This window comes from Aspergillus stella-maris, assembly GCF_047715825.1.
Source record: "Aspergillus stella-maris strain CBS 113639 unplaced genomic scaffold BDV14scaffold_34, whole genome shotgun sequence".
Lineage (NCBI taxonomy): Eukaryota > Fungi > Ascomycota > Eurotiomycetes > Eurotiales > Aspergillaceae > Aspergillus > Aspergillus stella-maris.
The window spans coordinates 75,418-100,334 of NW_027396828.1; the positions used below are offsets into that span (position 1 = coordinate 75,418).

General features: G+C 51.0%; 8 protein-coding genes across 8 annotated transcripts; 5 read left to right on the plus strand and 3 right to left on the minus strand.

Annotated features, from left to right (window-relative positions):
- Positions 1-182: 182 nt before the first annotated feature.
- On the plus strand, positions 183-823 carry BDV14DRAFT_201012 (uncharacterized protein; the record flags this gene model as incomplete). The annotated part of the gene is made up of 2 exons (XM_073773642.1): positions 183-262; positions 334-823. 2 exons carry the CDS (start codon positions 183-185, stop codon positions 821-823), a joined length of 570 nt encoding a protein of 189 aa, XP_073627199.1.
- fphA (putative sensor histidine kinase/response regulator) lies at positions 713-5,721 on the minus strand. Its single transcript, XM_073769007.1, has 2 exons — positions 1,406-5,721; positions 713-1,357 (listed from the first exon to the last, which is right to left on the minus strand). The coding sequence occupies exons 1-2, from the start codon at positions 4,985-4,987 to the stop codon at positions 1,067-1,069; spliced, it is 3,873 nt and encodes a 1,290-aa protein (XP_073627200.1). The 5' UTR covers positions 4,988-5,721; the 3' UTR covers positions 713-1,066.
- Positions 5,722-8,254: 2,533 nt separating this feature from the next.
- Positions 8,255-10,027, plus strand: BDV14DRAFT_175105 (cytochrome P450). Its single transcript, XM_073769008.1, has 3 exons — positions 8,255-8,348; positions 8,421-9,035; positions 9,089-10,027. Exons 1-3 carry the CDS (start codon positions 8,286-8,288, stop codon positions 9,980-9,982), a joined length of 1,572 nt encoding a protein of 523 aa, XP_073627201.1. The 5' UTR covers positions 8,255-8,285; the 3' UTR covers positions 9,983-10,027.
- A 569-nt stretch (positions 10,028-10,596) lies between these two features.
- On the plus strand, positions 10,597-12,519 carry BDV14DRAFT_209397 (major facilitator superfamily domain-containing protein; the record flags this gene model as incomplete). The annotated part of the gene is made up of 7 exons (XM_073775634.1): positions 10,597-10,876; positions 10,941-11,056; positions 11,117-11,323; positions 11,390-11,675; positions 11,750-12,040; positions 12,119-12,232; positions 12,296-12,519. 7 exons carry the CDS (start codon positions 10,597-10,599, stop codon positions 12,517-12,519), a joined length of 1,518 nt encoding a protein of 505 aa, XP_073627202.1.
- A 132-nt stretch (positions 12,520-12,651) lies between these two features.
- Positions 12,652-14,612, minus strand: BDV14DRAFT_201016 (GMC family oxidoreductase; the record flags this gene model as incomplete). The annotated part of the gene is made up of 3 exons (XM_073773643.1): positions 12,652-13,052; positions 13,112-14,117; positions 14,169-14,612. The coding sequence occupies 3 exons, from the start codon at positions 14,610-14,612 to the stop codon at positions 12,652-12,654; spliced, it is 1,851 nt and encodes a 616-aa protein (XP_073627203.1).
- Positions 14,613-15,586: 974 nt separating this feature from the next.
- Positions 15,587-17,267, plus strand: BDV14DRAFT_190349 (sugar porter family MFS transporter; the record flags this gene model as incomplete). The annotated part of the gene is made up of 4 exons (XM_073771323.1): positions 15,587-16,116; positions 16,171-16,467; positions 16,520-17,189; positions 17,250-17,267. The coding sequence occupies 4 exons, from the start codon at positions 15,587-15,589 to the stop codon at positions 17,265-17,267; spliced, it is 1,515 nt and encodes a 504-aa protein (XP_073627204.1).
- Positions 17,268-17,491: 224 nt separating this feature from the next.
- Positions 17,492-19,168, minus strand: BDV14DRAFT_201018 (peroxidase family protein; the record flags this gene model as incomplete). Its single annotated transcript, XM_073773644.1, has 7 exons — positions 17,492-17,822; positions 17,888-18,062; positions 18,125-18,454; positions 18,500-18,649; positions 18,705-18,735; positions 18,790-18,908; positions 18,964-19,168. 7 exons carry the CDS (start codon positions 19,166-19,168, stop codon positions 17,492-17,494), a joined length of 1,341 nt encoding a protein of 446 aa, XP_073627205.1.
- Positions 19,169-19,791: 623 nt separating this feature from the next.
- On the plus strand, positions 19,792-24,752 carry BDV14DRAFT_209399 (uncharacterized protein; the record flags this gene model as incomplete). The annotated part of the gene is made up of 11 exons (XM_073775635.1): positions 19,792-19,813; positions 20,184-20,257; positions 20,361-20,442; positions 20,494-20,678; positions 20,732-20,768; positions 20,827-20,894; positions 20,948-21,330; positions 21,380-21,447; positions 21,500-21,647; positions 22,758-23,147; positions 23,219-24,752. The coding sequence occupies 11 exons, from the start codon at positions 19,792-19,794 to the stop codon at positions 24,750-24,752; spliced, it is 2,991 nt and encodes a 996-aa protein (XP_073627206.1).
- Positions 24,753-24,917: the final 165 nt, after the last annotated feature.

Here is a 24,917-nt window from a genome sequence, read left to right on the forward strand (position 1 = left end):
CTCAACGTGACCTGTAATCGCTATGCACTGATTGGCGATTGGCAAGCTGACTGCCAGCGCATCTGGACCTCGGATACTCTCCGCATACAATCTCCCCGCATTTCTCCAGATAAGACTTTACCACTATCGAACAACCATCTGTTACCACTTTAACATCCTGACAGGCCCAAGGAAAGAGCAAAATGACCGAAAGCACGCTGCACCCCAACGCCGAAAAGCTCCTACAAATAGCAGAAGAATTCTTCGCTGAAGTTGCGGATCTGTATGACCCCTCACGCACTACGCTCCCCAGTAAACCATTACCCTTCCTTCCACTAACCAACATCCCACCAGAACGCCGGGCACAAACCTCGAAAAATACCTAAACACGCACTACGCCCCCGGTAGCCGCACATATGACTCCCTCTCAACCCTAATCCGCACCGCAATATCCCAAAACGAACCCTGGCTCGCAAGCGACACCCTCGACGGCCCCCGATACCGACGATCCCGGCTCTGCCCCCCCTCAGAGCGAACACGGTATTTCAGTATAACGACCGTCTACATGGACTCTACGGCTGCTGGCGAGGGTAAAGAAGAGGGTTATAGGGGCCAATACCATCTGCATCCGTACGGGGAGATCAACTGCGTTGTGCCGATAACTGAGGGCGCGCGGATTAAGGGGATGAATGGGTGGATGGGGGAGGGGTGGACGTGTCCGGGTGCGGGGACGCATCATTATCCGGAGGTTAGAGGGGGTGCGCTTGTTGCGGTGTTCTTTTTGCCGGCGGGGAGGATTAGTTATAAGGCAGTTCCGGGGATGGAGCAGCCTGGTTATGTTTAGTTTGGTTGATTAGGTGTAGCTCATGAGTTATTTTGACATCAGTATAGCTTATGGTGTGGCTGGCCCGCTAGTCGCTCATCGAACATGAATGAATTGTATGTACAGGTGGTATGGTATCATAACAGAGAAGAGAGCCAGATGCACCGGGCACCGCCCATTCGTCGTGTCCCAGTATAATATGCAAGTAATGAGATGAAATCCGACCAAGAACGCCTAACAGATAGCCGATATCCCATAGAATGATCACGACGTCGTATGCGGTGTGAACCATCCGCCCTTTTCCCACTGTCCATTTTCGTATACGGCATTATTGCGCGCTTTATGGTCGCATATACCTGCGAGAAGCGTGTTCAGTCGGTCGAAATTGACCGGTTTCATAATCCATCCGTCGAAGCCGAGGTCTATGTACATTTGCCTGTCCTTTTCTTGTAACGAGGCGGATACGGCGAAGACGGGGGTGCGATGCGCATTGTCAAAGGTTGTTTCGTGTTTGCGGATTCGTTTCGTCGATTCCATACCATCTAAGATCGGCATCTTCTGTCTGTTAGTATATTGCTTCGGCGATTGGAAGAGGTCTCCTACCTGAATGTCCATCAACACAATGTCCCATTCAGTGGGATCATTGGAATATGCGTTCGCACATTCCTCTCCGTTGACTTTATGAGAGACACTGTGGCCGAGTTTACCGAGTCGTTTTTGGATGATCTTTGCGTTGATTGGATCATCCTCCGCGACCAGAACTCGAAGAGGTTTCTGTTCTGATGCCTCGGTGGTTGGCGCTGGATCCGACGTGGGTTGACTTGTTGGTGCTGAAGCTGACGCTTCAGCTTGTTGACGGTCTGCTGTTGCAGTAGAAGCTGGTGGCTCCTTTTTGTCTTCAGTTCCATCGGCGGCTGGTGCATCAATACCGTCGGGTAGCTCTTGTACAGCATGCCGAGATTTCCGAGAGCCATTGGACTCGCCAGAATTGCCTCTTGAAGACAGACTGGGGCGGCCGATGCGAGAGTTGTCTTGACTGTTGCGTTTTGACGCAGCAGTACTGTCGACAAGCACCATGTCTTCCTTTGAAGGGAATGCGGTCACAGAGTCTTTCGTAACAACGGGCAGGTTGGCCAGCTTGGGGCTGTTTGTCGTAGAGCCTGGAGGTATTGGGAATTGCAATGAGATCTGGAACCGACTGCCTTTTCCTTCTTCGGAGCGAACAGTCAACTGTCCATGCATGTTTCGCACAATCCGGGCGACCAAAGCCAGACCCAAACCCAGGACTGTCTTCTCTGAGATGTTGCTTGGGGCATGATCAGAGCCATCCTCGTCGCCATTCCCAAAATACCCGCCATCATCTTCTCCAGAAACTTGCTCTAATTCGATAAACAAGCGTTCAAGAGTGGACGAAGAAATACCCTTTCCTGTGTCGAGAATTGCAATCTTGATAGTCGCTTTACCTTCGTCACCTTCACCTGGCGCATGCCAAATCTCCACCGTGACCGAACCTTGGGTTGTATGTTGGACGGCATTGGAAATCAGGTTGCTGATTGACTGCCGTACGCGGCGTTGATCTCCAATAACAACTTCGGGAAGGCCAGGGTGCGACAAGACGGTGTAGTTCAGACCCTTGCGTTTTGCCTCGCTCTCAAACATGTTTGTTGCTTCAGTGAAAGTGGTCGATAGGTTGAAGGGCTCATCCTTGATAAGGCTCTGGCCCTGTTCCACATTGGTCAAATCTAGAAGATCGTTGATAACGTATATCAATGACTTTGAAGCGGAGTATGACTTGGTCAGGTGATCGCGAGTCTCAACGTCCAACGCCCCTTCCATCGCAATTTCGAGGTAGTTGACAATGGCGTTTAATGGTGTGCGGACTTCATGCGCAGAATTTGCCAAGAGCAATTTCGTAAGGCTGGAGCTTTCGAGGGCGGCTTCTTGCTGCCGCCACACCTTGATAAATTTGCCATACACCAGACACAAAACAGCGGCAGTATCGATTTCGGATTCCGTCCAGTCGCGACATCGATCGAGAACCGTCTCTTTCCAAGTCTGGAAACTCTTGCGCGGTTCGAGGTGACCCTCCGTGAACTTGGCCTCGTTCGGATTCCCGCCCCATTTCACCTCGGTAAGTTGACCGCGGCGGAAGAAGACGATGAAGTCAAGTCCATCGGTAGACAATGGAACGTATAGCAGACCCGAAATATCTTTGAAGCCTGGAGGATAGTGAAGATCCCGGAAGTCTTTGATGATGTGGTTCGAGGTCAGGACTGAATTGTATTTTCGTACTTTGAGATACTCCAATAAGGCCAGCATCTCTTGCGACTGTTTTGATTTTGCAAGTATTTTCATTTCACCACGAATGCAAAGCGCACCATAATCGGCATCAACCAAACGAAGAAGATCATCAGACGAAGCAACAATATATCCGGAGGGGTTTGCGTCGGTTGGAACAGTATTTATGAGTTTGCGAGCTTGCAGCCGAGATGTGTAGGACAAGCGCTCGATGTTACGAGACACGGTATCTCCGATCAACCGGCACATTTTTCGAACTGGGAACGATACTCGCATGCCGCGGTTTCCATATGAATGACATGAAATCAAACCCCATAGATCATCCATGCTGTTGATACTAATCGACATGGAAGACCGGACCTCCATGTTGGCGAGGTACTTGATGTGGATCGGAGACATGGCACGAAGGTAGGCATGAGTCATGTCAAGTGGTTTCTCAAGGTCTTCGAGCGCTCGACAAACCAATCGCGCGGTGACATGATCTCTGTCGTACAAGAGGCGGACCTTGTTGATTCGATACAGATCGCGTGCTTGTTTTGGGATGTCACCCGCAGGGAAGTGCAACCCCTTGAATAAGTCAATGCTCATTGTAGGGTTGACCAACTCCGAGACAACTTTGCCGTTGAACTCGGAGTCGAATTGGTATATTAGGATGCGGTGGAATCCAGTGAGCTCTTTGACAATTCCCGAAGTTGTGTCCAACAGATGCTCCATGCTATCTGCACGAGCCAACTGCTCCTGGATTTGACTGACAATGCTAAAGACCTCCATTGCGGCAGCTTCACCCTTTCGCCGACGAGCACGGCGTAGAACTCGCAGAGGCTGATTGATCGACTGTGTACTCCCTACCATTTGTTCGATGGTAGGCAGGACATCTAGGGTGTTCGCTGGAACGGCGGGGGATATTGTACCGGATGTAGTCAAGGGATGTTCGAGATCATCCTCCAACTCAAACTCGCAAATGATCATACCGTTTGTTGCGGCCGTCTTGTGCATAGCACACCATACTCGCGTCGTTTTTCCTCCGGGGAGATTGACTGTCAGTATGAACACCTCCGGGCCATCCACGGAAGGGTCATAACCATCCTCCTGAACAAAGTCGACGTGATCGAGGAACGAATCCGCATGTTCATCCGGGAGAATATCGCAAAAGCTTGGAAGTGAAAACAGTTCGTTCGGAGTGTAGCCTAAGATAGCCTGTGAGTTTTCGCTTACGATGCGGACCTCCATCTTCTCTTCCTCCAGCTCGCGCACGGCCACCAGAGCGCCGAAGCTCTGGATAGCACCAGGAATATGAATCGGCTCGTCCTCGCATCTTTTGAATGAATCGACCGTTCTACCGGTAATCACAGCGTGGCCATCGTCTGTCGTAATATGTTTGAATCGAGACGTCATGAGCTCATAGTCTCCTCTGTCGGGATCATCCTGGGATGATGGAGTAAAGACCGGCGCATCTTCGCTTCTCCCTAGGTCTGACGTATTGGCCCGTGGCCTTCCTGAGGACTCCGACAATCGCTGGGAAGCGGGCTCCGACGTCCCCGGGGTAAGTTGCGTCGTATCGCTCCCACCACTCATATCTATAGAATTCGTCCTGCTGTCAGACGCCGATCGGATCCGCGTCCATGTCTGATCGTTGATGATCGAGTAATGGCGGGCTCCGCCGGTGGGAGATAAGGGTGTCTTGGTGATGTGGGAGGTTGGATCGAGGGAGACAGGGCGATCGAGCGAAACAAGCGATCGAATGGGATATACTCGGTCGTGAGAAGTGTCTAATGGCGGGGCAGACCCTGGTCCGCTCTCTGGTGTTGATAGTGAGGCGTCTGGGGTGAGGTTGTCCCGAGGGGGAGGGTCACCCGCCAGGTGAGAGGCAGGGGGCTGATCGGACATGCTCGCAAAAGGAGCGGGATGTCGCAGGAAGTCCAAGCGCAGTCAGCGACTTTAGTGCATTAGGCTCGATCTGATAGAGGAGGCTGTTTCGATCGCAGGGAGAGTGGCATCAGATCCGGGGAGAATGAAGCGAAAAGGGCGAGAGAATCGAGGCTAATTTCAAGGAAGACTGCGGGGCTCGTCGGAGCCACAGTGAGCACGGCAGCAAAGGCAGCAAAGTCAGCAAAGTCAGCAAAGTCAGCAGGCGAGGGTAGCCAGAGGATGACATTTCCGAAAGCTGTCTGCTGGGAATTGGCATGAGGAGCGTCCAGAGGGGTGGAAACCGAGCCCCCTCCAGCATGCCGCTCTGCCTTGGAACGGATTGCACGTGACTGCCGGCACTAAACCCGCCAATGAAATTGCTGCACAGAGCCTTCCTCAGCCTGTTTCCAAGGGCCGCTGGAAGAATCGTGAAATGAGCTGTGGGGCTCGGGACTCCAGAGATCGAAAATTGAGACATCTGCCGGCGATGACACAGCGTTCAGGCACCAAGGCTGTTGGTTCGATTGGAGAGAAGAAAACAGCCTGCGGAATGCTTGTTTCTTCCAGGTCCCGACAGTCCCTCGTCATAGCTGGTCATGTGATGTGTCACGTGTAGTCCAAATTCAGCACGTGTTTACCTACACGAGAGAGGAAATGGCCAGTCACCTGATCCGCGTCATTACTGGCAGGTTGACTGCCCTGGGGCATTAATCGATTCCCGACAGGTCAGGTTACAGATGACCTGGCCTCGTCCGAACTGCCGCCCGCCCCGAAACTGGTCATGTGATAGGCCTAGCGGTGCACATGCCCGATACCGCTACACGTAAAAATTACAGAGCACTTAGGGTTTTCAGTACCTTACAATGCGTTTAATTACAGACTATAGATGCTAACCAGTTTAGAACTGCTTGAGGATTACTTAGTAAGTGGTTGGGAACTGGTTGTATACTACTTACGTCTTGGACTAAATGCTCTATTTCTTCCTGCGACCAGCCATTCATGGTAATAATATAACAATATCCGTGAGGGTCAGTTCTGGGATACTTAGAAAGATTATCTGTATATTCAAGATGCAGTGTTTGCAGTGGGTTGGTTTTTACATTAGTAAGTTGTATAGGAGCATCTAGTTGCTAAGCAGTTGCAAATTAGTTAATAAGTACTTGACTTAAATAAGAAACCTTACCTTAATTAAATTATTATTTAGTGAACCATCTTTATTTTAATTAAAGTCAAATAAAAAGTCTTGTAAATCCATATTTATTTTAATGGCCGAGTAGTTAATAACTAATAAGCAAGTGATTGCAAAGTAGAGATCAGGAACCAAAATAATTAGGGATGAAAGTTAAAATTGAAATTTCAAGGTATGCTGTATTATATTTATAAGATTAGAAGCCCCTTGCGCGTGCCAAGAAGTATGTAGCGTGCGCCCGAGGTTTTTCAAGGTGCACATGACCTGTGTACTCCCGACAGGTAGTGACAACCAGAATAGAAGCCCTTACTAATGAGGGTTGACCCTTTTTGGTCTAGTGGCAAAATTCGATAGGTAGTTGCCATCACGTGACCTGTCACCATAACATGCCTACCAGATCATCCAGAGATTATCGCTAGCAGTATAGATAGAGCTTGACATTGTCTGAGGGGTCCAAGATCTGCTTGCAAAATTCGCCTGTGAGCAATGTGCCGTGAGTCGAGGCAATTCGACAATTCCCCGCTTGACTCATAGTTCGACTCATGGCTACCCGTCAAATACGAGGAACTGGCTAGGATTAAGGAGACCATTGCTCTCTTTACCAATGATCTTGTAGTGCCGAGATATATGGTAGCCCTTAGAATGACAATCTCACGTCTAGGTCTGACAGCTCTTTTCCTCTTTGGGTGCCCGATGAAAGTGGACTCGAGGGAACCTCGTATTTAGCCGGATCTGCAGGCTCTCTGGAGCATAAATAAGGGTTATTTCATCAGTAGAATGGCCTTGTAGAAGCACCTTCCTTAGCGATAAGCATTCGACTCTTGTTGATCAGAATTATGAAACTACCGAGCTTGTAGTAGGTGAGATATGCCCTCCCCAAGCCCTTCCCTACCATAGCCTTCGATGATGAACCTATCCTTTCACTCGCCGAAATGAAGCACCAGTTTTGCTTAAGTCTGGTGTAGTATGTGTACTCTCAAGGCTTCTGAGCAAGCTAAAATCACTGGAATTTACTTGACTGTCGATATTCTGGTACAAGCTAACAACCGAGGCCTTATCCGGACTCTAGGTCGGTTGACGCATTGACGGTTTGTTCGGTACCGGATTCAATCTTCAGAACCAACAGAGAGTAATAGTAGTAGGTATATTGACTTGACTCTTCTTTTCAATGCGCAATTAAGCACTCCGCTCCGACGGATCCGGCGAATATTCCCCGACGTTGTACACGGTCTCGCCTTGCTCTCTTAACCAGGGTATAGAAACTTAGTCTCCGAGCTAATATAGCCTATGCAAACTTCTCTACTCCCTCTTTCCTTGCTCTCGCTGTGGAGAAGCCTTGGGTGCCGTCTGTCCTGTGCGCGGAGTTACCGGCAACCCATCCTCGGTGGATACATTAGGGCTAGGTTAGGATGCTGAGATCCAACTTGAACAGCCGGTCGGACATATCGCGTTTCGCATTCTGAAGGGCATTCGAAAAGGATGAGGGGACTAACCTGACAGATGACGTGGTCAATCAGTTCTCGAGCTATTCATCATAAAAGGGTTGAGCCTCTTAAACATGGCCAACTGCACGGCTACGCAGCTGCGGTAGACACGCTCGAGTGCGACACCACTACTTCCAACACCTGGAATAACGCATCTTACGAGCCCTGCAAGCTTTATTTATAGTGACAGTTTTAGTTCATGTCAGACGGAAGAGTCGGATAAGTGAATGAATAGATAATGGGGGTATATCAAGTGCGCAATATATATTCTCACGGCCCCTTCCCCGTCCCCGCACACCACACTCGGTACCCGGCATTTCCCCGCTATCTATTTACACCACCCAGCATCTCAAAATACCCGGTTGCAGGAATAGCCGCAAGCGACTAGACCGAGTGAAACGAGACAATCGACTAAATCAACGAATGGAAGGGTGCTGATTATCTTCATTCACCCATTAGAAATCGTGACTGGTCCGCCGGTAGCCGAGCCCTGACGTATGTACGTGCTCCGAGGCTAGCCGCGCCTGCCTACTTAAGTCAATCACCCAGGCTGATAAGGGTGAAACAAGCAAGGGAAAGTTGGCAGATTGATGAGAAAAGTATCATGATTCAGAATATCTTACCAACGTCTTGGTCGAGTGGCCTTTTGGCTGCGAGTGTTGTTTTGGTGCGTATACTTACCCCGTACCCCACAAGATTAATATAAAGAGCGGCAAACTGACTCGCAGCACCATCATAGCCATTAATCTGGACTATCTACGCCAAATACCTACATCCCCTCTCAAAAGTCCCGGGTCCCTTCCTCGCCTCGATCACCCCGTTTGTTCAACTCTACCATGGCCTCAAAGGCGATCGACACCTCTGGATCTACGACCTACATCAGCGATACGGCCCGCATGTCCGACTAGCACCGAACTTCGTCTCGATAAATACCGTTGAAGGACTGCATAAGATCTACGGGCATGGGAACAAATTCCGCAAGGCAGACTTTTACAATGCCTTCCCCGCCATCAAGGGCGTCTACAACACGCATAATGCAATCGATAAGATGGTGCATGGACGGAAGAGGAGAGTACTCAGTCAAGCATTCTCCGATAATGCGTTGAAGGGAATGGAAGATGTCATGCTGTTGCATGTTAGGCAGTTGTGTTCGATTCTTGCGAGGGAGCGGCCGGGTTCAAGGCCTGCGGGTGAGAAGGATGGCGCGACGTTTAACATGGCGAATTGGTTTGGGTACCTTACGTACGATGTTATGGGCGAGTTGTGCTTTGGCAAGAGTTTTGATATGCTTATTGATAGTGCGAAGAGGAGGATGGTGCATTTGGTTGATCGGGCGGCTTATCGGCATTATGTTGTAAGTATACAATTCTACACCAATCTGGTGAGAAACCATGACTGACTATATAGTGCGGACTCTGGATGCCCCTTGACCGCTGGCACCTCGATCAACTCTTCATCCGCCGCTTGACGAATGACCGCTGGAACTTCATCATGGAGTCCCGCCAGGAAGCCAACAAGCGGGCTAAGGAGAGGGCATCGCTCGGCCACAACGCGAAGAAGGACTTCTTCTACTACCTGCTCAACGCCCGAGACCCCGAAACCGGAAAGGGTCTCGCGACGCAAGAGCTTTGGGGTGAGGCGAATGTCCTCATGATTGCTGGAAGCGACACTACATCCACCAGTCTCTCCGCCGCCATCTTTTACCTCGTTCGCAACACGCATGCACTCGAGAAACTCAAGAGCGAAGTCCGGTCTCACTTTACCGACGTGGAGGAGATCATCACCGGGCCAGAACTGAACCAACTAACCTACCTAAAAGCCTGCATCGACGAAGCCATGCGTCTTGCCCCCGCCGTCCCCGGCTCTGTCCCCCGCGAGGCCTCCGAACCCATCGTAACAGTCGACGGCCTCATCCTCCCCGAAGGAACAGGCTGCGGTGTACCACCCTACGCCATCCACAGACAACCAGAATACTACCGCTCCCCCCTCTCCTACCTCCCTGACCGCTGGATCGAAGGTGCAACATGCAAGTCCGAGTCCTCAGCATGGACAGTGACAAAGGAGGATCTCGAGATTGCACGGAAGGCTTTCTGTCCATTTAGTATCGGGCCTCGCGGGTGTATTGGGAAGAGCATGGCACTTATGGAGATGAAGGTTACGTTGGCGAGGTTGATGTTCCTCTTTAATTTTGAGTTGGCGGATGGCACTGGGGAGGATGAGGGTGGGCAGTTCAAGCTTGTGGATCATTTTGTTGTTTCGAAGACGGGGCCGAATGTGGTTGTTAGGAAACGACAGGGTTAGGTAATTATTTTAGTTTATGCTGTTAGCGATGAAATGCAATCTGATACTTCATAACGAAATTAGATGTGGGCGAAGCACCCCACCGACTGACCTTGCATTCGTAATAGCACCGTAGGCAAGGGGGCTGCTTACGATTCTCTACCACGCGACGAAGGCTTGCCCTTGAATTAATCAAAGAAAAACAAGCGACAGCACGAGTACAAACAGTCCAGATCTTATTTCCTGCCTCTCTAGCTATGACAAAGGGCACAAGTGCCGATTCTATTACTCCCAACCCACACCATATCGGACAAGAACCGATTGTCGAGCGCCCATCCCAAGCCTGCAGTTGGTGGAATTCTTGGATCGTCATCACCCGGTTCTACTATTGGCGAAGAGGCGATACGAACTTCCCCTCCCTTGCTTCCCAGTAGCCTATCATCTCGCTAGTTAGAAGCAAAAGCTTCCCCAAGGTCTAGGCCGAGGTCTTGGCCCTATGCGGAGTATTCCGCGATCTGATCTGGGGGAGGGTTTTTGGGGTTGAATGCGGGGATGAGCTGTCACCTTTTCTTTAAATGCACACCCCCAGCTATCATTGTCTTCAAACTTGCGATCACGTCCTTGAAGCCTTCGGAATGACCCTCTCAGAATCAGACCTCGAAAAACCCTCCGCGACAACGCTGGAGGGGAATATCAGCCCCCCCGGCTCAGTCGGGGGTTCAAATCCCGTCGACGTTCCAGCCTTCTCAGACGAAATGCAGAAGCGTGTTCTTCGCAAGATGGATCTGAGACTTATACCTATGCTTGCGCTCCTATACCTCCTTGCATTCCTTGATCGTGGCAATATCGGCAATGCGAAGATCGAGGGGATGTTGGATGATTTGAATATGTCAGGGTCAGAGTATAACTGGTGTTGTGAGTGTCTTCGAGTCTGCTAGGAAGCAAATATGACAAGAGAGTGACGCTGATGGGCTCACAGTGACGGTGTTCTTCTTCACATACGTCGCCCTCGAACTACCGAGTAACCTGCTGCTGAAGAAGTTGCGGCCGTCAAGACTTTTGCCGCTGCTTATGGTTGCGTGGGGGATCGTCATGGTACCTTCCCCTATTTACATCTACCACAAAATCAAGCATACTGACTGGGTTTATTTGCAGACACTAATGGGCATAGTCAAAAACTACCACGGCCTCCTAATCGCGCGCCTCTTTCTCGGCATCGCAGAGGCAGGCCTATACCCCGGGATCGCATACTACATAACCCTTTGGTACCCCCGGCACCTGGCGCAATATAGACAGGCGTTCTTCTTTAGTGCGGCTAGTATAGCAGGTGCCTTTTCGGGGATTTTGGCTTGGGCTATTGCGGTATGGTCTTCCTGCTCCTACTCATCGTTTCACGATATCACGACCTAGTAATAATGTGGATGGTAGAAAATGGACGGTGTAGCTAACTACGCTGGTTGGCGCTGGATCTTTATTCTCGAAGGGATATTGACTGTTCTCGTTGGCGCAATTGCACCCTTTACGATGTATGATTTTCCCGAGACGGCGAATTTCTTGACGGATGAGGAGAGGAAGTATGTTATCTTTGCACTGCGGAATCAGACGAATGGAAACGATGCCTTTCGGGAAGAGGTCGTCGAGGAGACCGCAAAGTTTCGAGGGAAATATGTCCTCGATGCATTGGGTGATTGGCAGATTTATGTCGCGCTTTTCAGTATGTCTTCCTTCACTCTTACTCTTTCTTTCTTCCTCTCTTCAGAAGTAGGGAAAAAGTGTTAAACGGCCCAGTGTACTGGGGCATAACATGCCCCCTTTACGGAATCTCCTTCTTCCTCCCCTCCATCATCAAAGATCTAGGATATACATCGTCAACAGCACAACTCCTCACAGTACCCATCTACATCACCGCGGCAGTCGTCGCGGTAGGGGGAGCCTGGCTGTCAGATCGGTACAAGAAGCGTTCGCCGTTTATACTCTTCTTCATGAGTCTAATAGCCATCGGGTTTATTATTGTACTTGCGAGTTCGGATCGGGGGGTGCCGGGAGTGGTGTATTTTGGTGTGTTTGTTGCTGTTGTTGGTTTGTCTCCCCTATCCTGAAACTACTTTACGTTCCAGTATGACGTTTAGGTAGGTGTGCTGATGTGGTTGGTGATAGGTATATACCCAGCTTTCCCAGGAAACGTCACCTGGGTCAGTGTCAATCTGGCGGGTGACTATAAACGGGCTGCTGGGATGGCGATGCATATTGGTCTGGGAAATCTAGCTGGAGGTATATAGGCTTCCACCGTACCCTTCCCCTTCCTCATGAATGCTTACTAACAGAGATAATTAGCAATGGCGTCAAACTTCTATCGCGAGCAGGACGCCCCGAAATACATCCTCGGCCACGCGCTGGAACTTGGCTTCTGTGTTGTTGGAATGATTGCGGTACTTATTCTGCGGTTCTCGTATAAGAGGATAAATAAGAAACGGGATAAAATGGATATCACGGGTAGAAATGGGTATGAGATGGCGAAGTTGGGTGATCGGTCGCCTTTGTTTAGGTATATGCTTTAGACATAAGCAGCTAGAAGGGGGTAGCGGATCCGGTGAGTAGGAAGAGTACGATAGAGAATAAGGTCATAGACGGACTCTTGAAATACCATATAGCATCATTTACCTCATAAGTACATTAATACCAGTTAAAACTCAGAGCCCATACTCCTCCCTAATCAAGTCCGCCGCCCTCTCAGCAACAGCATAGACACTCCCCACCAAATTCCCACTAATATTATTCGGGAACACCGACGCATCAGCAACCCTAAGCCCAGTCGTCCCCTTAACGCGCAACTTCGAGTCCAGTGCATCGCCCATCGCGACGGAGCCGCAGATGTGGTACTCGCCTATAGCTATGTCTCTCACGTACTCTTTACCCTGCTCAAGATCTTGTAAATCCACCGAAGGGGATGGGAAGACGCGGTTTGAGATCGAGGAACTGAAGGGGGCGATTTGGGCGACTTTGTCTGCCCAGCGGAGGAATGCGGCGAGGAGGATTACGTCTGCTTCTTGGGTTATGTAGTTTGGCTGGATTACTGGGGGAATGGCGGGATCTGCAGATAGAGATTATTATTAGTTGATGCTCTCGGTCAGCAAATTAAAGAAAACGTACCGCTACTATGTATATGAATATACCCCCGCGAAACAGGATACTCAATACAGCAAGCAACGCTGACTCTCGGTGGGGTGTCCGGTGGCCGCGGCAGGTAAAGCTGACCCTGATGCTCGATTCCAGCTGGTAGGTTCATGCTGCTCGGTAAGAAAACGAGTTGCATGTTACCTGAGATATCGCTTTCCAATTGGGCGATGACTTGCTCTAGCTGTTGCTCGTGGAATGGAGACGTCGGTTCGATGGCGCGTATATCCTGGATGATCTCCGCCAGTTCAAAGTGAGAGAGAACGCGCTTCGCTGGAAAGAAACCCTGTGTGCTGCCGATAGAACTCAAAGGACCGCTTCCAGTCTCGGCGTACTGCTTCATAGCCTCCTGCATGGCTTCGGGGATTTGGGTCAGGGAATCGGATGTGAATACGCCTGGCTGAGTGTCCCATGATACGATGGAGAGACTGTGGTCTTGGACGTTGGCGCCGACGCCAGGATTTCTGACTTTGCATTCTACCCCCGCGGCTGCGAGGACCTCTGGGTCGCCGATGCCTGATAATTCGAGAATTTGAGGGCTTTGAATTGTTCCGCCGGATACGATAATTTCGTGCTTTGCGGCCGCGGTGTACTCTGCTCCATTCACGGTAATGCTAGCTCCAATTGCCCTGTTACCATCGAGTATCACCTTGTTAACCCGCGCTTCGGTAAGCAGCTTGAGGTTAGGTCTCGATTTGTTCGCCTCGTAGCACTCGCGCCCGGCATGGCTTCGTTTCCCGGCGTTGGGTCCAGTGCGGGTTACTGTTCCCAGTGTATTATAGAAGCCAAGATGATTACCGCTCCAGGCGTCGACGGGAAGATTAGGAAAGTCGGTAACTTCGGCAGCAGCTTTTATAAAGTCGGTCTCGATGGGCAGGACGGCATCGTTGAAGCTGGTGTGGATGGGGCCTGAGGTTCCGTGGAATGCAGCTTCGAGGGGGGAGGAGGAATTGACGGCGGCTGGGTTGACTTGTTCTAGAGTCTGGCCCCTCTGGTTAGAAACGATAGGAACATACAATGGCATGGCCCATACCTGATGCTTCCTCATGTAAGCCGCCATATTCTCCGCATTCCACCCCTCATCACCAGCCAACGCAGCCCAATCGTCATAATCCTGCAATGAGCCACGAACATACATCATATAGTTAATCGCACTAGACCCGCCTACCGTCTTCCCACGCGGGATATGGTGGATCCTGTTCTTATTTGCAATCTGAGGAGCAGTATACAGACACCAGTCGTACTCCGGGTTCTCGAACATTTGCGGGAACGCCAGCGGGGTGTCGATTAGGGAGTCATTGGGCTTGTATTTGCCTGCTTCGACGACGCCGACGGTAACATCGGGGTTCTCGGTTAGTCGTGCTGCGATGGTTAGTCCGGCTGTTCCGCCACCGCAGATGATGAAGTCGAATGTGGTTGAGGTGAATTCCTCGATTGAGGTTGGTGAGTTGCTGGGGTTTCCTTCAAGCTCTGGCATCTTGAGCGCTTCTAACTAGGTGAAAAATGGAGTGTTTCAGGTGGAGGATTTAATTGTAGTACCATGGTCTTCGGTAGAGTTCTTGGATGATAGCTTATATACAGTTAACAAGAAGAGGGGCTATCACAAGTAAACACCAAAGCGGGAGCATGGCGCGCGAAGGATGAATAACATGCAGAAGCTATTGGCGACCATGCTGGCTCAGATGCGGGGAAACTCAGCACTACTGAGACAAAGACCAGCTGAATCCGCGGCTGTCGGCATCAACATTCTGATTTGGTGTTTTTCGTGAGCAATGGTCGGTCTGATCTTGAAGCAGACGACCGACTGCTTGGCGGTTCCAGTGATCTTGAATGCGAAGTCAGCAGTAATAATTCTGGGGGGCCTGAAGGCCTAATGACGAATTGATTCTAGGAGGGTTGCTCTATTTTGTTTCCATGGATGCATATGGTATGGTCTAACGCCAGCCCCATGGTCCGCATGGGAAGCAACGACGGAGCGACGGCGGAAGCAGCGACGGAGCGACGGCGGAGCTTTATACTCCCGTCTGGTCCTCAGGTAGCTTAAACCTTTTTAGGTCCCAACCTTACAGAGTCTTGGTCAATAGTACCACATTAAGGAGGACCACGGTAGGATGATATCGCTTCGTCTGGGCCCGTCCGCATCTAAGAAGGTGGAGAAGTGGGAGATAACTTTGGATCTTGAGGTAAAGCAAGATAGAAAACAATCTTGCCTCGTTAGAGATCATAAACCCAGCCGGTAATACCTATCGTCCAGTTTACCATCACCTAGCTAGTCTATCCCGCGGCTTTGGTACCCCGGTGGCCCATCGGAAGATTGCCCAATGCAGCTTCATCACAAAGAAAGACTTCCACCAATCAGGCATCGACCATCTACGCTGGAGTCTTCTTATTCAACCGAGTTCGCCAGTATGGAAAAGATCAAGCACAAGAGCAGATATCTCCAAAGTGAAGATGGCTCGTATGAATCCAAAGCTGTACCAGTTCCTGGTGGCCCTATTCGCCTCCTGCGGCTCGTTTCTGTATGGCTACGACCTCGGCGTTATCGCCTCGGTAGTCGCTTCTGACTCATTCATCGACCATTTCATCAATGGCAGTACCACTGTATCTGGAATCGTCGTCTCCCTGTTCACAGCGGGTGCCTTCTTCGGAGCCTTCGGGGCAGGCTTCACGGACCCCCTAGGCCGGCGAAAAACCCTAGCCCTAGGCTCGGTCCTCTTCATTATCGGCGGTGCCTTGCAAACGGCAGCGGTTAACATCGGGATGCTCTATTTCTCGCGCATCTTTGCTGGTTTCGGGATTGGTATCCTGGTTGAGTCGGTGCCCATGTTCCAAGCTGAAATTGCGCATGCGCGGATCCGTGGTATTTTGGGGTCTCTGCAGCAAACTATGCTTGGTATTGGAGCGCTCGCAGCGTCGTGGATTGGATATGGCTGTGAGCATCATTGGTCTGAGACTGGGAATAGTGTGCAGTGGAGGTTGCCGTTGGTACTCCTGATCTGATGGGACGATGGATCATATAGCTAATAGCTGTTTAGCCTTGCATTGCAGGTCGTACCTGCCATTGGGCTTGCGTCGTGCATCTTCTTCTTCCCCGAGTCTCCACGCTGGCTAATTGATCATGACCGGCACGAAGAGGGCTTAAAGAACCTAGCCATATTGCACGCCAACGGAAATGTGACGGACCCTTACGTCCTGGCGGAGTTTGAAATAATCAAGCAGCAGATCGAAGAAGAGCATCAGCACGGAGCAAAGTCATACAAAGACCTCTTTGCCAACAGATCAAATACACGCCGCATTATCATTGCTTGCGCTTGTCAAGCTTCATCGCAAATGTAAGCACCCCTGAATTCTTCCTATAAACCTCATACTAAACACTATGAAAAGGACCGGCGTCTCAGCAATCCAATACTTCTCCCCCGCAATATTCGCCCAAATCGGCATATCCACCTCCCAAACCCTCCTCTACCAAGGCATAAACAGCATAATCGGCGAAGTCGCGCAATTGATCTTCTTCTTCCTAATCGACCGCGTCGGCCGTCGCCCGCTACAAATAGGCGGGAACATTGCGTGTGGAATCGCATTCACTATCGGCGCCAGCTTGATGGCTGTCTACCCACCTTCTTCAACAAACACCAGCGCACACTGGGCGTTTATAGTTTGCAGCACATGGCTCTTCAATTTCTGTTTCTGTGCTTCCGGTACTATGTCATGGATTATTCCCGCTGAGGTGTTTAACACGGCTACGCGCGCGAAGGGCGTGTCGCTGGCGACGATGGTGAGTTTCGCGTTTAATACGATGATTGGGGCTGTTACGCCGATTGCACTGGAACATATTGGGTGGCGGTACTATATTTTGTTTATAGTGTGTGATTTTACGAATGCGCTTTTCTTCTGGGTGTTTTTGCCGGAGACGAAGGGGGTCTCTTTGGAGGTTATGGATGATTTGTTTGAGAATTCGCCGCTTGTTGTTCCGGGGGGTCATTGGAGCCCGAGTCCGGAGGTTGATGTTGAGGTTGTTAAGGAGAGGAAGGATATTCTTGTTAGGGCTGCCGAGGTAGAGGTTATCAACGAGGAGAGGGAGAAGGATGAGAAGTAACCGCGTAAAGCAACCTAGGAAGAACTGAGTGCGTAGGCGGTATATGGAACTTCTGGTGTGCAATAACAATTTCATTCAAGTTGACGATAGGCATTATAGCGGAAAATCAAGATTAGCTTAAAAATGTATCTCCCTGCTAAGGAGTACAGGGAATAAAGTCGAGATAAAGAAGGAAAGAAAGAAGTAAAGTACATGACCAGATATCTACACGCATCAACTTGCGAGGTCATAATATAAGAAGGAATCATTGTTCCCCTTGCTTAGAGCACGCTCGTACTCTTTGCAGCCCCAGGGAATAACTCCAGCAGTGCGTCCCAAGCCGGCTGTCCATCAATAGTCAGATCATCGAGAGCAGGGCAATCCAGATCCAGCAAAGGAACGTTCAGTGCGTCCGTCAGGAGGTCCAGCGGAATAGTCAGGGTCTCAAGGACACCACTGAGGGCGTTTGGAGAGAGAAACTTGAGGACCTCGAAGACGAAGCAGAGGAGGTTGTTGCCTTCTAGCAGGGTGGTGAGGTTGAAGATGCCGCCAGTGAGATCGGACAGGTCGACGCCGGTGAAGGAGTCTACAGTGCCCGTGTTGCCGCCGATGCTGGGTGAGGATCGGGTTAGCTTGGTGAGAGAGACATGGCATGACGGAGTGAGCTTGGTACGTACCTTGCCAACGAAGGGTACTTCATGGTCCATTCGAGGAGGTCCGCGTTCATGTTGAGGATGCCCCAGTCTGTAGGTCTCTTGTACCAGTTCTCGGGAATGCGTTCCCAACCTTCGCGGTAGGTAAGGTTGCCGTCATCGCCGTAGACCCCGTAGAAGTTGCGAACGATTTCCTTTGCTGGAATGGGCATGTGAGCTTGGAACTCCAGCTCGGGTGACCACCAGATTTGGGAAGCTTACTGAGAACACCATCTGGCTGCTCAGTGGAGTAATTCCGGAACAGCCTCGCCGGGAACACATACGCGGCATTGCGAATGAACATTCCAGTGATGGGGCCATAGTAGAAGTCCGGGTTCGTGGCTTTGCCTTGCTCAAGACGATCCGCAGCGCGCTGGCCCATCCGGTCGAAGGAGAGTGTGTTGTCGTCGCTCTCGCTAAACATGGCATACCACTCCTGAAAAAGGGTCAGATTCATCGTCGAGGCGTCGCCAGTAACATAAAAGTCATTGCGGGTGTTGGAACCGTCGGATTCGATAATGTTGTGAGAGCCGGTGAGGCCACGGGGTTGACCTTGGACAATTAGATGCGGCTTCTACTGGAATGTGTTGTACGTACCCAGCAGGCCAAGTCCGTTGTTGAGGATGTTATTGGAGCCAGTGTCACGACCACCGATGGAGAAGCCTGGGTTGACGGACAGAGGGTTACCGGTCCAGATAGTTCCCAGTGAGGCCAAAAGAAAACCAAGGTCAACGCCCATTCCGTATACTGCGTGGATGTCAGTATATGTGCTAGCTATCAGGAGTGTGTGATATGATCAGACCCTCATTTATTCCCTTGACAACTTCGGTAAGCTGCAGGCACTGATTAGTACGGGAGTATCTGTAACGACTCCAAGGCGGGCTCACCGAGGCTACACCGTTGCGTGGAATATAGCCATGGTTGGCGAGGGCATTGAGACCAGGGCATGGGCCGCGGTGGTCACCAGCATCGAAATCAGGTGGTTGAAAAGCATGCTCTCCAGTGACTGCAACATGAGTCAGCTAAACTTAATACTAAAAGCACGAGGATGTGTTCAATACGGTCAATTGGCGAATCCAATCCATTAACCAGGAAACGCTTGTCTTTCTGTTGTGCTTCAAGCTGACCGAGTATCTTGGCTCTGAGCCCTTGCAAAGATAGTCCGGTTGCTTTATGATTGTGCACACCTGCCTTATGTGAGGCATCAAAGGAGGGAAAAGCAACAGTGCAGGCTGCGAGGCCTAGCAGAAGCGTCGAAGGCTTCATGGTATGAAGGAACGATAATGTATAAAAAGGAGTGACTAAAGTTGGAACGAATGAGCGTCAAGGTTTCAGTAAGCAGTCGTGCAACTGCCGTTTATATTACGTATCAGAACCAGCAACGAACCTCCAACTCCAGGGGCGAAGAGATTAGGGCACTACTCCCAATTTCGGAATCACGGGTGCTGAGGGATGCGCCTGCCGAGCTCAACAGCAAGTTATCGCCGGGGACCTGCCCTGAATCATGAATTTTCTGTGACTGACTCGCCTCGAATTCTGCCCCAGCTGTCAACGACAAATTTAGAAAGACATCCACACCCGATCGATTCATAAGATCTGAGTCGAGTACTCCTGCCAAGAACTCTAGATGCACCCTCTAGCAACCAAACCGGCAGGGACAAGCAACGCCGAATAAGCTTGAGCAACGCCATGACGGAGGAGGCGCTCGCTGTTGCCTTACGGTGCTTTGATAGCAATCCTACAGGCCGTTGAGCTTATAATCTCCACCCGGAAGTCGGACCGGTAGCTATGTGTGGGTCCTGCTAGCAGCGCCGCAGTGGGTTGCCCACTTTCCCCAGGCACCGAAGCAACGAATGGGCCTCTTGTCGTCGGAAATTATCTGACCAGAGATGGCGGTTGGGGCCGTTAGCTGTCATGCTAGGGCGCTCGCCGTTAGATCTGGGGTTGAGCCTGGCCCTGACGAGACGGGCTGTTGTCGATCACAATCATCGCCATGTCTTGGCCTATCCAGGATGCACTGTACGCCAGACCACGGCACGGAAGGCAGGGACAGCTGCCGCATGTCCCACGAAGATATGCAATTTCTTGGTTGGGCCCAGAGTTGAATTCTTGGTAGATTCTGGACGGGATGAAGGAGGTCCAAGAGCAAGATCTACAAGGCAGATCCGTTGGGGAGCTATGCTTTACCTTCTCTTCTCTTGACCTATTGCACTCATCACGTTCATTCTTTCATGCTTGTCATTCTTTTGTCAATTCAGCATGCGGTGGTACTTCCTTTTAGCCTTGTTAGCCTTCTTCACGGTATCGGCCACAGCCAGTTTGGCGGAGCTCGCTGAGGCTCTGCCTCCATGTGCTGTATGTATGAAACACGCGACACCAGCGCCAATGCTAAATCGAACTCCAGCTCGAATGCTTTACCAAGGCTATTCCTCAGTCTTCATGTGAAGCAACAGACCAGGCATGCATGTGCACAGATGTTCAATTTACAGCAGCGGTTGAGCTATGTGTAGCGGGTTCTTGCACTGTCCGGCAGTCTTTGAGTAAGTAAAGCAGCATAGTTTGTTGTGAAACCCAGATATCTGACTTGACAGCGACGAAAAATGTCACTGCCACAACCTGTGGCCAGCCAGTGCGAGACCGCACCAGCGCCATCTCAATCACTGGTCTTGCTGGTGGAGCAATTGCGCTTCTGGTCTACCTCTTGCGTGTTTTTGCTCGTCTCCCCTGCTGCGGAGGTCAGTTTGGTGCGGACGACTGGGTGATGACGCTGACCATGGTGCGCTATACCGACAATGTCCGTTTCAACAAAGCAGCTGACAGACACTTCAGGGCTTAGTGATTCCTATCTCAATAATGTCCTATGTCCGTATGTATTCCTTATGCAAAGCTTTTGTGACAGTTCGCAGCTAACTTCAATCTTCGAGTCGCCGAGGACGGTCTCGGAAAGGACCTGTGGAATGTACCGTTTGACAATATCACCCACATTCTTTACGTGAGTTGAGCACCAGAAATTGGTAAAAAAAAGAAAAATAGCTGACGAGACAGATTTACTTCATCGACGAATGCCTCTACCTCGCCGCAGTGGCTCTGACCAAAATATCGATCCTGTGCTTCTACCTCCGCGTCTTCCCCCGCCGGGCGTTCCGCATATCTGTCTACGTGGTCATGGCGATGAACGTGGCCTACATCTTCATTTTCGACTTTATCACAATATTCCAGTGCAGCCCCCTTGAAGGCGCGTGGTACAGATGGGAACAGACGGGGGAATACAAGTGCCGCAACATCAATTCGCAGGGGTGGGCCGCTGCAGTGGTCAACATGGCTCTGGATATCATTGTTATGGCGTTGCCTCTGCGAGAGCTCTGGAACTTGAATCTATCCTGGCGGAAGAAAGCCTTTGTGATGTGCATGTTTAGCTTGGGGATATTGTATGTCTTTTCCAACTTTGAGCGGAGGATATGTGTACTGACTGAACAGCGTCACTCTTGTGAGCATCATCCGGCTCGAGTCACTCATCGTCTTTGCCAATACGACCAACCTTACATGTATGCTCACGATTCCTCTCTTAGCCAGCTCTCAGGTACTAACAGCTTGCAGGGGACTACACATCAGTCGGCTACTGGAGCACAATTGAGCTGCATGTGGGCGTCATCTGCGCAAGCCTTCCTGCCCTGCGCTCCCTCTTCCGCCAGCTCTGGCCCAGTGTATTCGGCGACACATCCGGTGGCGGCACAGTAACCAGGGGGTCTCGAACTCGCTCATTTGGAACGACCTCCCGGAGCACCGGCTTCAAAGGAGCAGACGATCACTTTGTGCCCCTGGTGGAAGTGAATGCCAGTCAGACCCATTCCCACACTCGCTCGGTCTGCTGAAACGTAAGACTTACACACGAGTCAGGACCAGAAAGCCAGGAGAGGTTGGGGTATTTAATTCCCTATTCGGTCATGGTGTGGCTGCCTCGTAGCGTTACTGTTAATAACTTAATAATAACCGTTCTTTTGTCGTGTACCTAATCCCTACTACTCTCAACGCGGAGCATAGCGATCGTCACCCACGACCCCTAGTTCATGCCGGTGAGTAGAATTGTGATAACCTAACGTACATAGTCACCAAGCCATGACCGTACCTATGCATGGTGTTTAATATACGATGCATTAGCGTAGGATACAGTGGAGCATCACCATAGACTAAGAGCACTAAGAGCCGTTGGCCCGCCGTACTCTTACCCCAACAGGATGGAGATGAGAGCGGGACTTGCCCCATCCTTGCTCTGGGATCTGAATCCTGGCTAAATCCTGCATACCGGGCGAGTGGGAGGTAGCTATCTGCTAGCTAGCTGGAGCTGCAAGCTGGAGCACACCTTCCCTGCCCTGCCATGGCCGGTGCCCGATGACCCATCAGGGGAGAATAGTTAGCACTAAAGATTCTGAGCGGCGTATGTACGGCATGGGTAACTCGGCATTCGTAGCTCCGAAATGAGCTGGACTTGCTGGGTCGCTGAATCAGTTCTGCGACATCAGTTTGTCTTATGCTCCCCGTCAGGAGGCCCTCCCTACGTAGCTTGGTAGCTTTAGCTTCATGGGTTCGTCGGTATAAGTAGGCTAAATATACGGAGTTCGTCCGGTCTTCTCCAGATAGCGTCGGCAGTTCCTTTTTTACTTCGTTTCTTGTCGCTCTTTACTAGCATTCTTATTGATATTGCGTTGTACTATTCTATCCGTTCTTAATCGCCCACCATGCTCGTCCTAAAGGGCCTGGGCTTCTTTACTGTCATAGCGAACCTCCTCGCTACTCCCGCTCTCGCAACTACATCCTCACACACCAACGGCCACCACCACACCCACCGCGACACAAGCTCCAACACCAATGCTACTTCAAACGAATACGACTACATAATAGTCGGCTCCGGCGCCGGCGGCGCCCCCCTCGCCTCACGCCTCGCACTAGCAGGGTACTCCGTCCTCCTCCTCGACGCAGGCGACGACCAGGGCGAAGCCCTCCATCAACAGATCCCGGCGCTCCAATTGCACTCCGTCGAGTACGAGCCTATGCAGTGGGACTATTTCGTGAACCACTATGATAATATCACGCGGCAGAAGGAGGATAGTAAGATGGTTTACCGCACGCCCGCGGGGGATTTGTATACCGGTGCTGAGGCCGGTGCACCGCAGGGTTCGGAGGCGTTGGGGATTCTTTATCCCCGGTCTGGGACGTTGGGCGGGTGTACGGCGCATAATGCTATGGTGTATGTACCAGACCTTACCATTGACTGACGGTGTGATTGGATTAGGGTGGGAGAGGCTGATGTGACTGCAGAACAATCTATCCCTACGAGCGCGACTGGGATGACATGGCTACATTAACCGGCAACGAAACCTGGGGAGCGGAGAGTATGCGTGGGTACTTCAAGAAACTCGAGAATAACCGCTACGCACCCTCCGATATCATCTCGCATGGGTTCACAGGGTGGTTACAGACATCCTTGACTCAACTTACATTGGTCCTAGAAGACATCAAACTCCTCTCCCTTGTCATTGCAGCAGGCACAGCAGCAGGGCAGAACCTTGTGGGGAAGGTCATCAACACCGTTACAGGGTTAACAGATATTCTCCTCCGCGACCTTAACAGCGGTCTCTCCTGGCGCGAAAAGGCAGATGGGCTCTTTCAGGTCCCGCTTGCGATCAAGGTGCCTGATTATAAGCGCACGGGACCGAGGGATTTCGTGCTTGATACTGTGGACCAGGGGTACTCGTTGACTGTGCAACTGACTACGCTCGTTACGAACGTCATCTTCGACAAGAGCGGTTCTACACCGCGCGCAGTGGGAGTCGACTACCTGCAGGGTAAGAGCCTGTACCGCGCCGACCCGCGCTCTGGCTCTGCGGATGCAGGAACAAAGGGCAAAGCATACGCTCGCAAGGAAGTCATAATCTCAACAGGAACCTTCAACACCCCGCAACTACTCAAGTTAAGCGGAATCGGACCCAAGGCTGAACTAGCAAAGCATGGCATCGAAACCCTAGTCGATCTCCCCGGTGTTGGCAAGAACATGCAAGACCGGTACGAAGCAACAATAATCGGCGAAACACCCACTGATTTCACACTCACGACAAAGTGTACATTCCTTGAGTCCATGCCGGATCCATGCTACGAGGACTGGAAGAATGGAGTCGGATTCAAGGGGACGTACATGACGAACGGCATTGCCATTGCGATCATCAAGCAGTCTTCTGTTGCGGAGCATGACGAGCCTGATCTGCTTATCAGTGGTGCGCCGGGTAACTTCCCAGGGTACTTCCCTGGCTTCGCGCACCACGCCCTTGAAGACGCGAGACATTGGTCTTGGATTGTCCTTAAATCCCGCTCGCGCAATAACGCAGGAACCGTGGAATTAAGATCCTCTGACCCGCGCGATACACCAATTATCAACTTCCACTCCTTTGACACAGGTACGACCGCTACCGACGCCAACGAAAAAGACCTGCAGGCCATATATGAGGGAATGAAATTCAGCCGCGAGATCTTCGACAATCTCGTCCCGCTAGACGGCGACTTCAGCGAGGTTTGGCCGGGCCGGACCAATATCAGTGAAGCGGATGAGGAGGGGATGAAGGAGCATATCAAGCGCGAGGCGTGGGGGCACCATGCTTGTTGCACGGCTCCGATTGGGAATGACGATGACGAGATGGCTGTTCTCGATGCTGACTTTAGGGTGCGTGGTGTTGAGGGGCTCCGTGTTGTTGATGCGAGTGTGTTTCCGAAGATTCCGGGGTATTATATTGCGTTGCCGATTTTTATGGTTAGTGAGAAGGCGGCGGATGTTATTCTTGCTGATGCTGGGAGGTGGTGAGGTATCTTAGGTACCTTTGTTGTTGGATTATTCTATTCTAATCGTAATGTATTAAAACATATTTCTTTCGCTGTCTGTTCTTCGTCTTCGAGGTAGATTCAATGTAAGTACCTTATAAGCACGGGTGGTCTATGCGACTGGAATGCAAAATTGATCTTCCATATC

Coding starts and splice junctions, on each gene's coding strand:
- fphA (XM_073769007.1), bottom strand. CDS start 4,987: ATGTCCGATCAGCCCCCTGCCTCTCACCTGGCGGGTGACCCTCCCCCT. Junction 1,358..1,405: donor TTGTGTTGATGGACATTCAG/GTAGGAGACCTC, acceptor AACAGACAGAAG/ATGCCGATCTTAGATGGTAT.
- BDV14DRAFT_175105 (XM_073769008.1), top strand. CDS start 8,286: ATGATTCAGAATATCTTACCAACGTCTTGGTCGAGTGGCCTTTTGGCT. Junction 8,349..8,420: donor TGGCTGCGAGTGTTGTTTTG/GTGCGTATACTT, acceptor GCACCATCATAG/CCATTAATCTGGACTATCTA. Junction 9,036..9,088: donor CGGCTTATCGGCATTATGTT/GTAAGTATACAA, acceptor CTGACTATATAG/TGCGGACTCTGGATGCCCCT.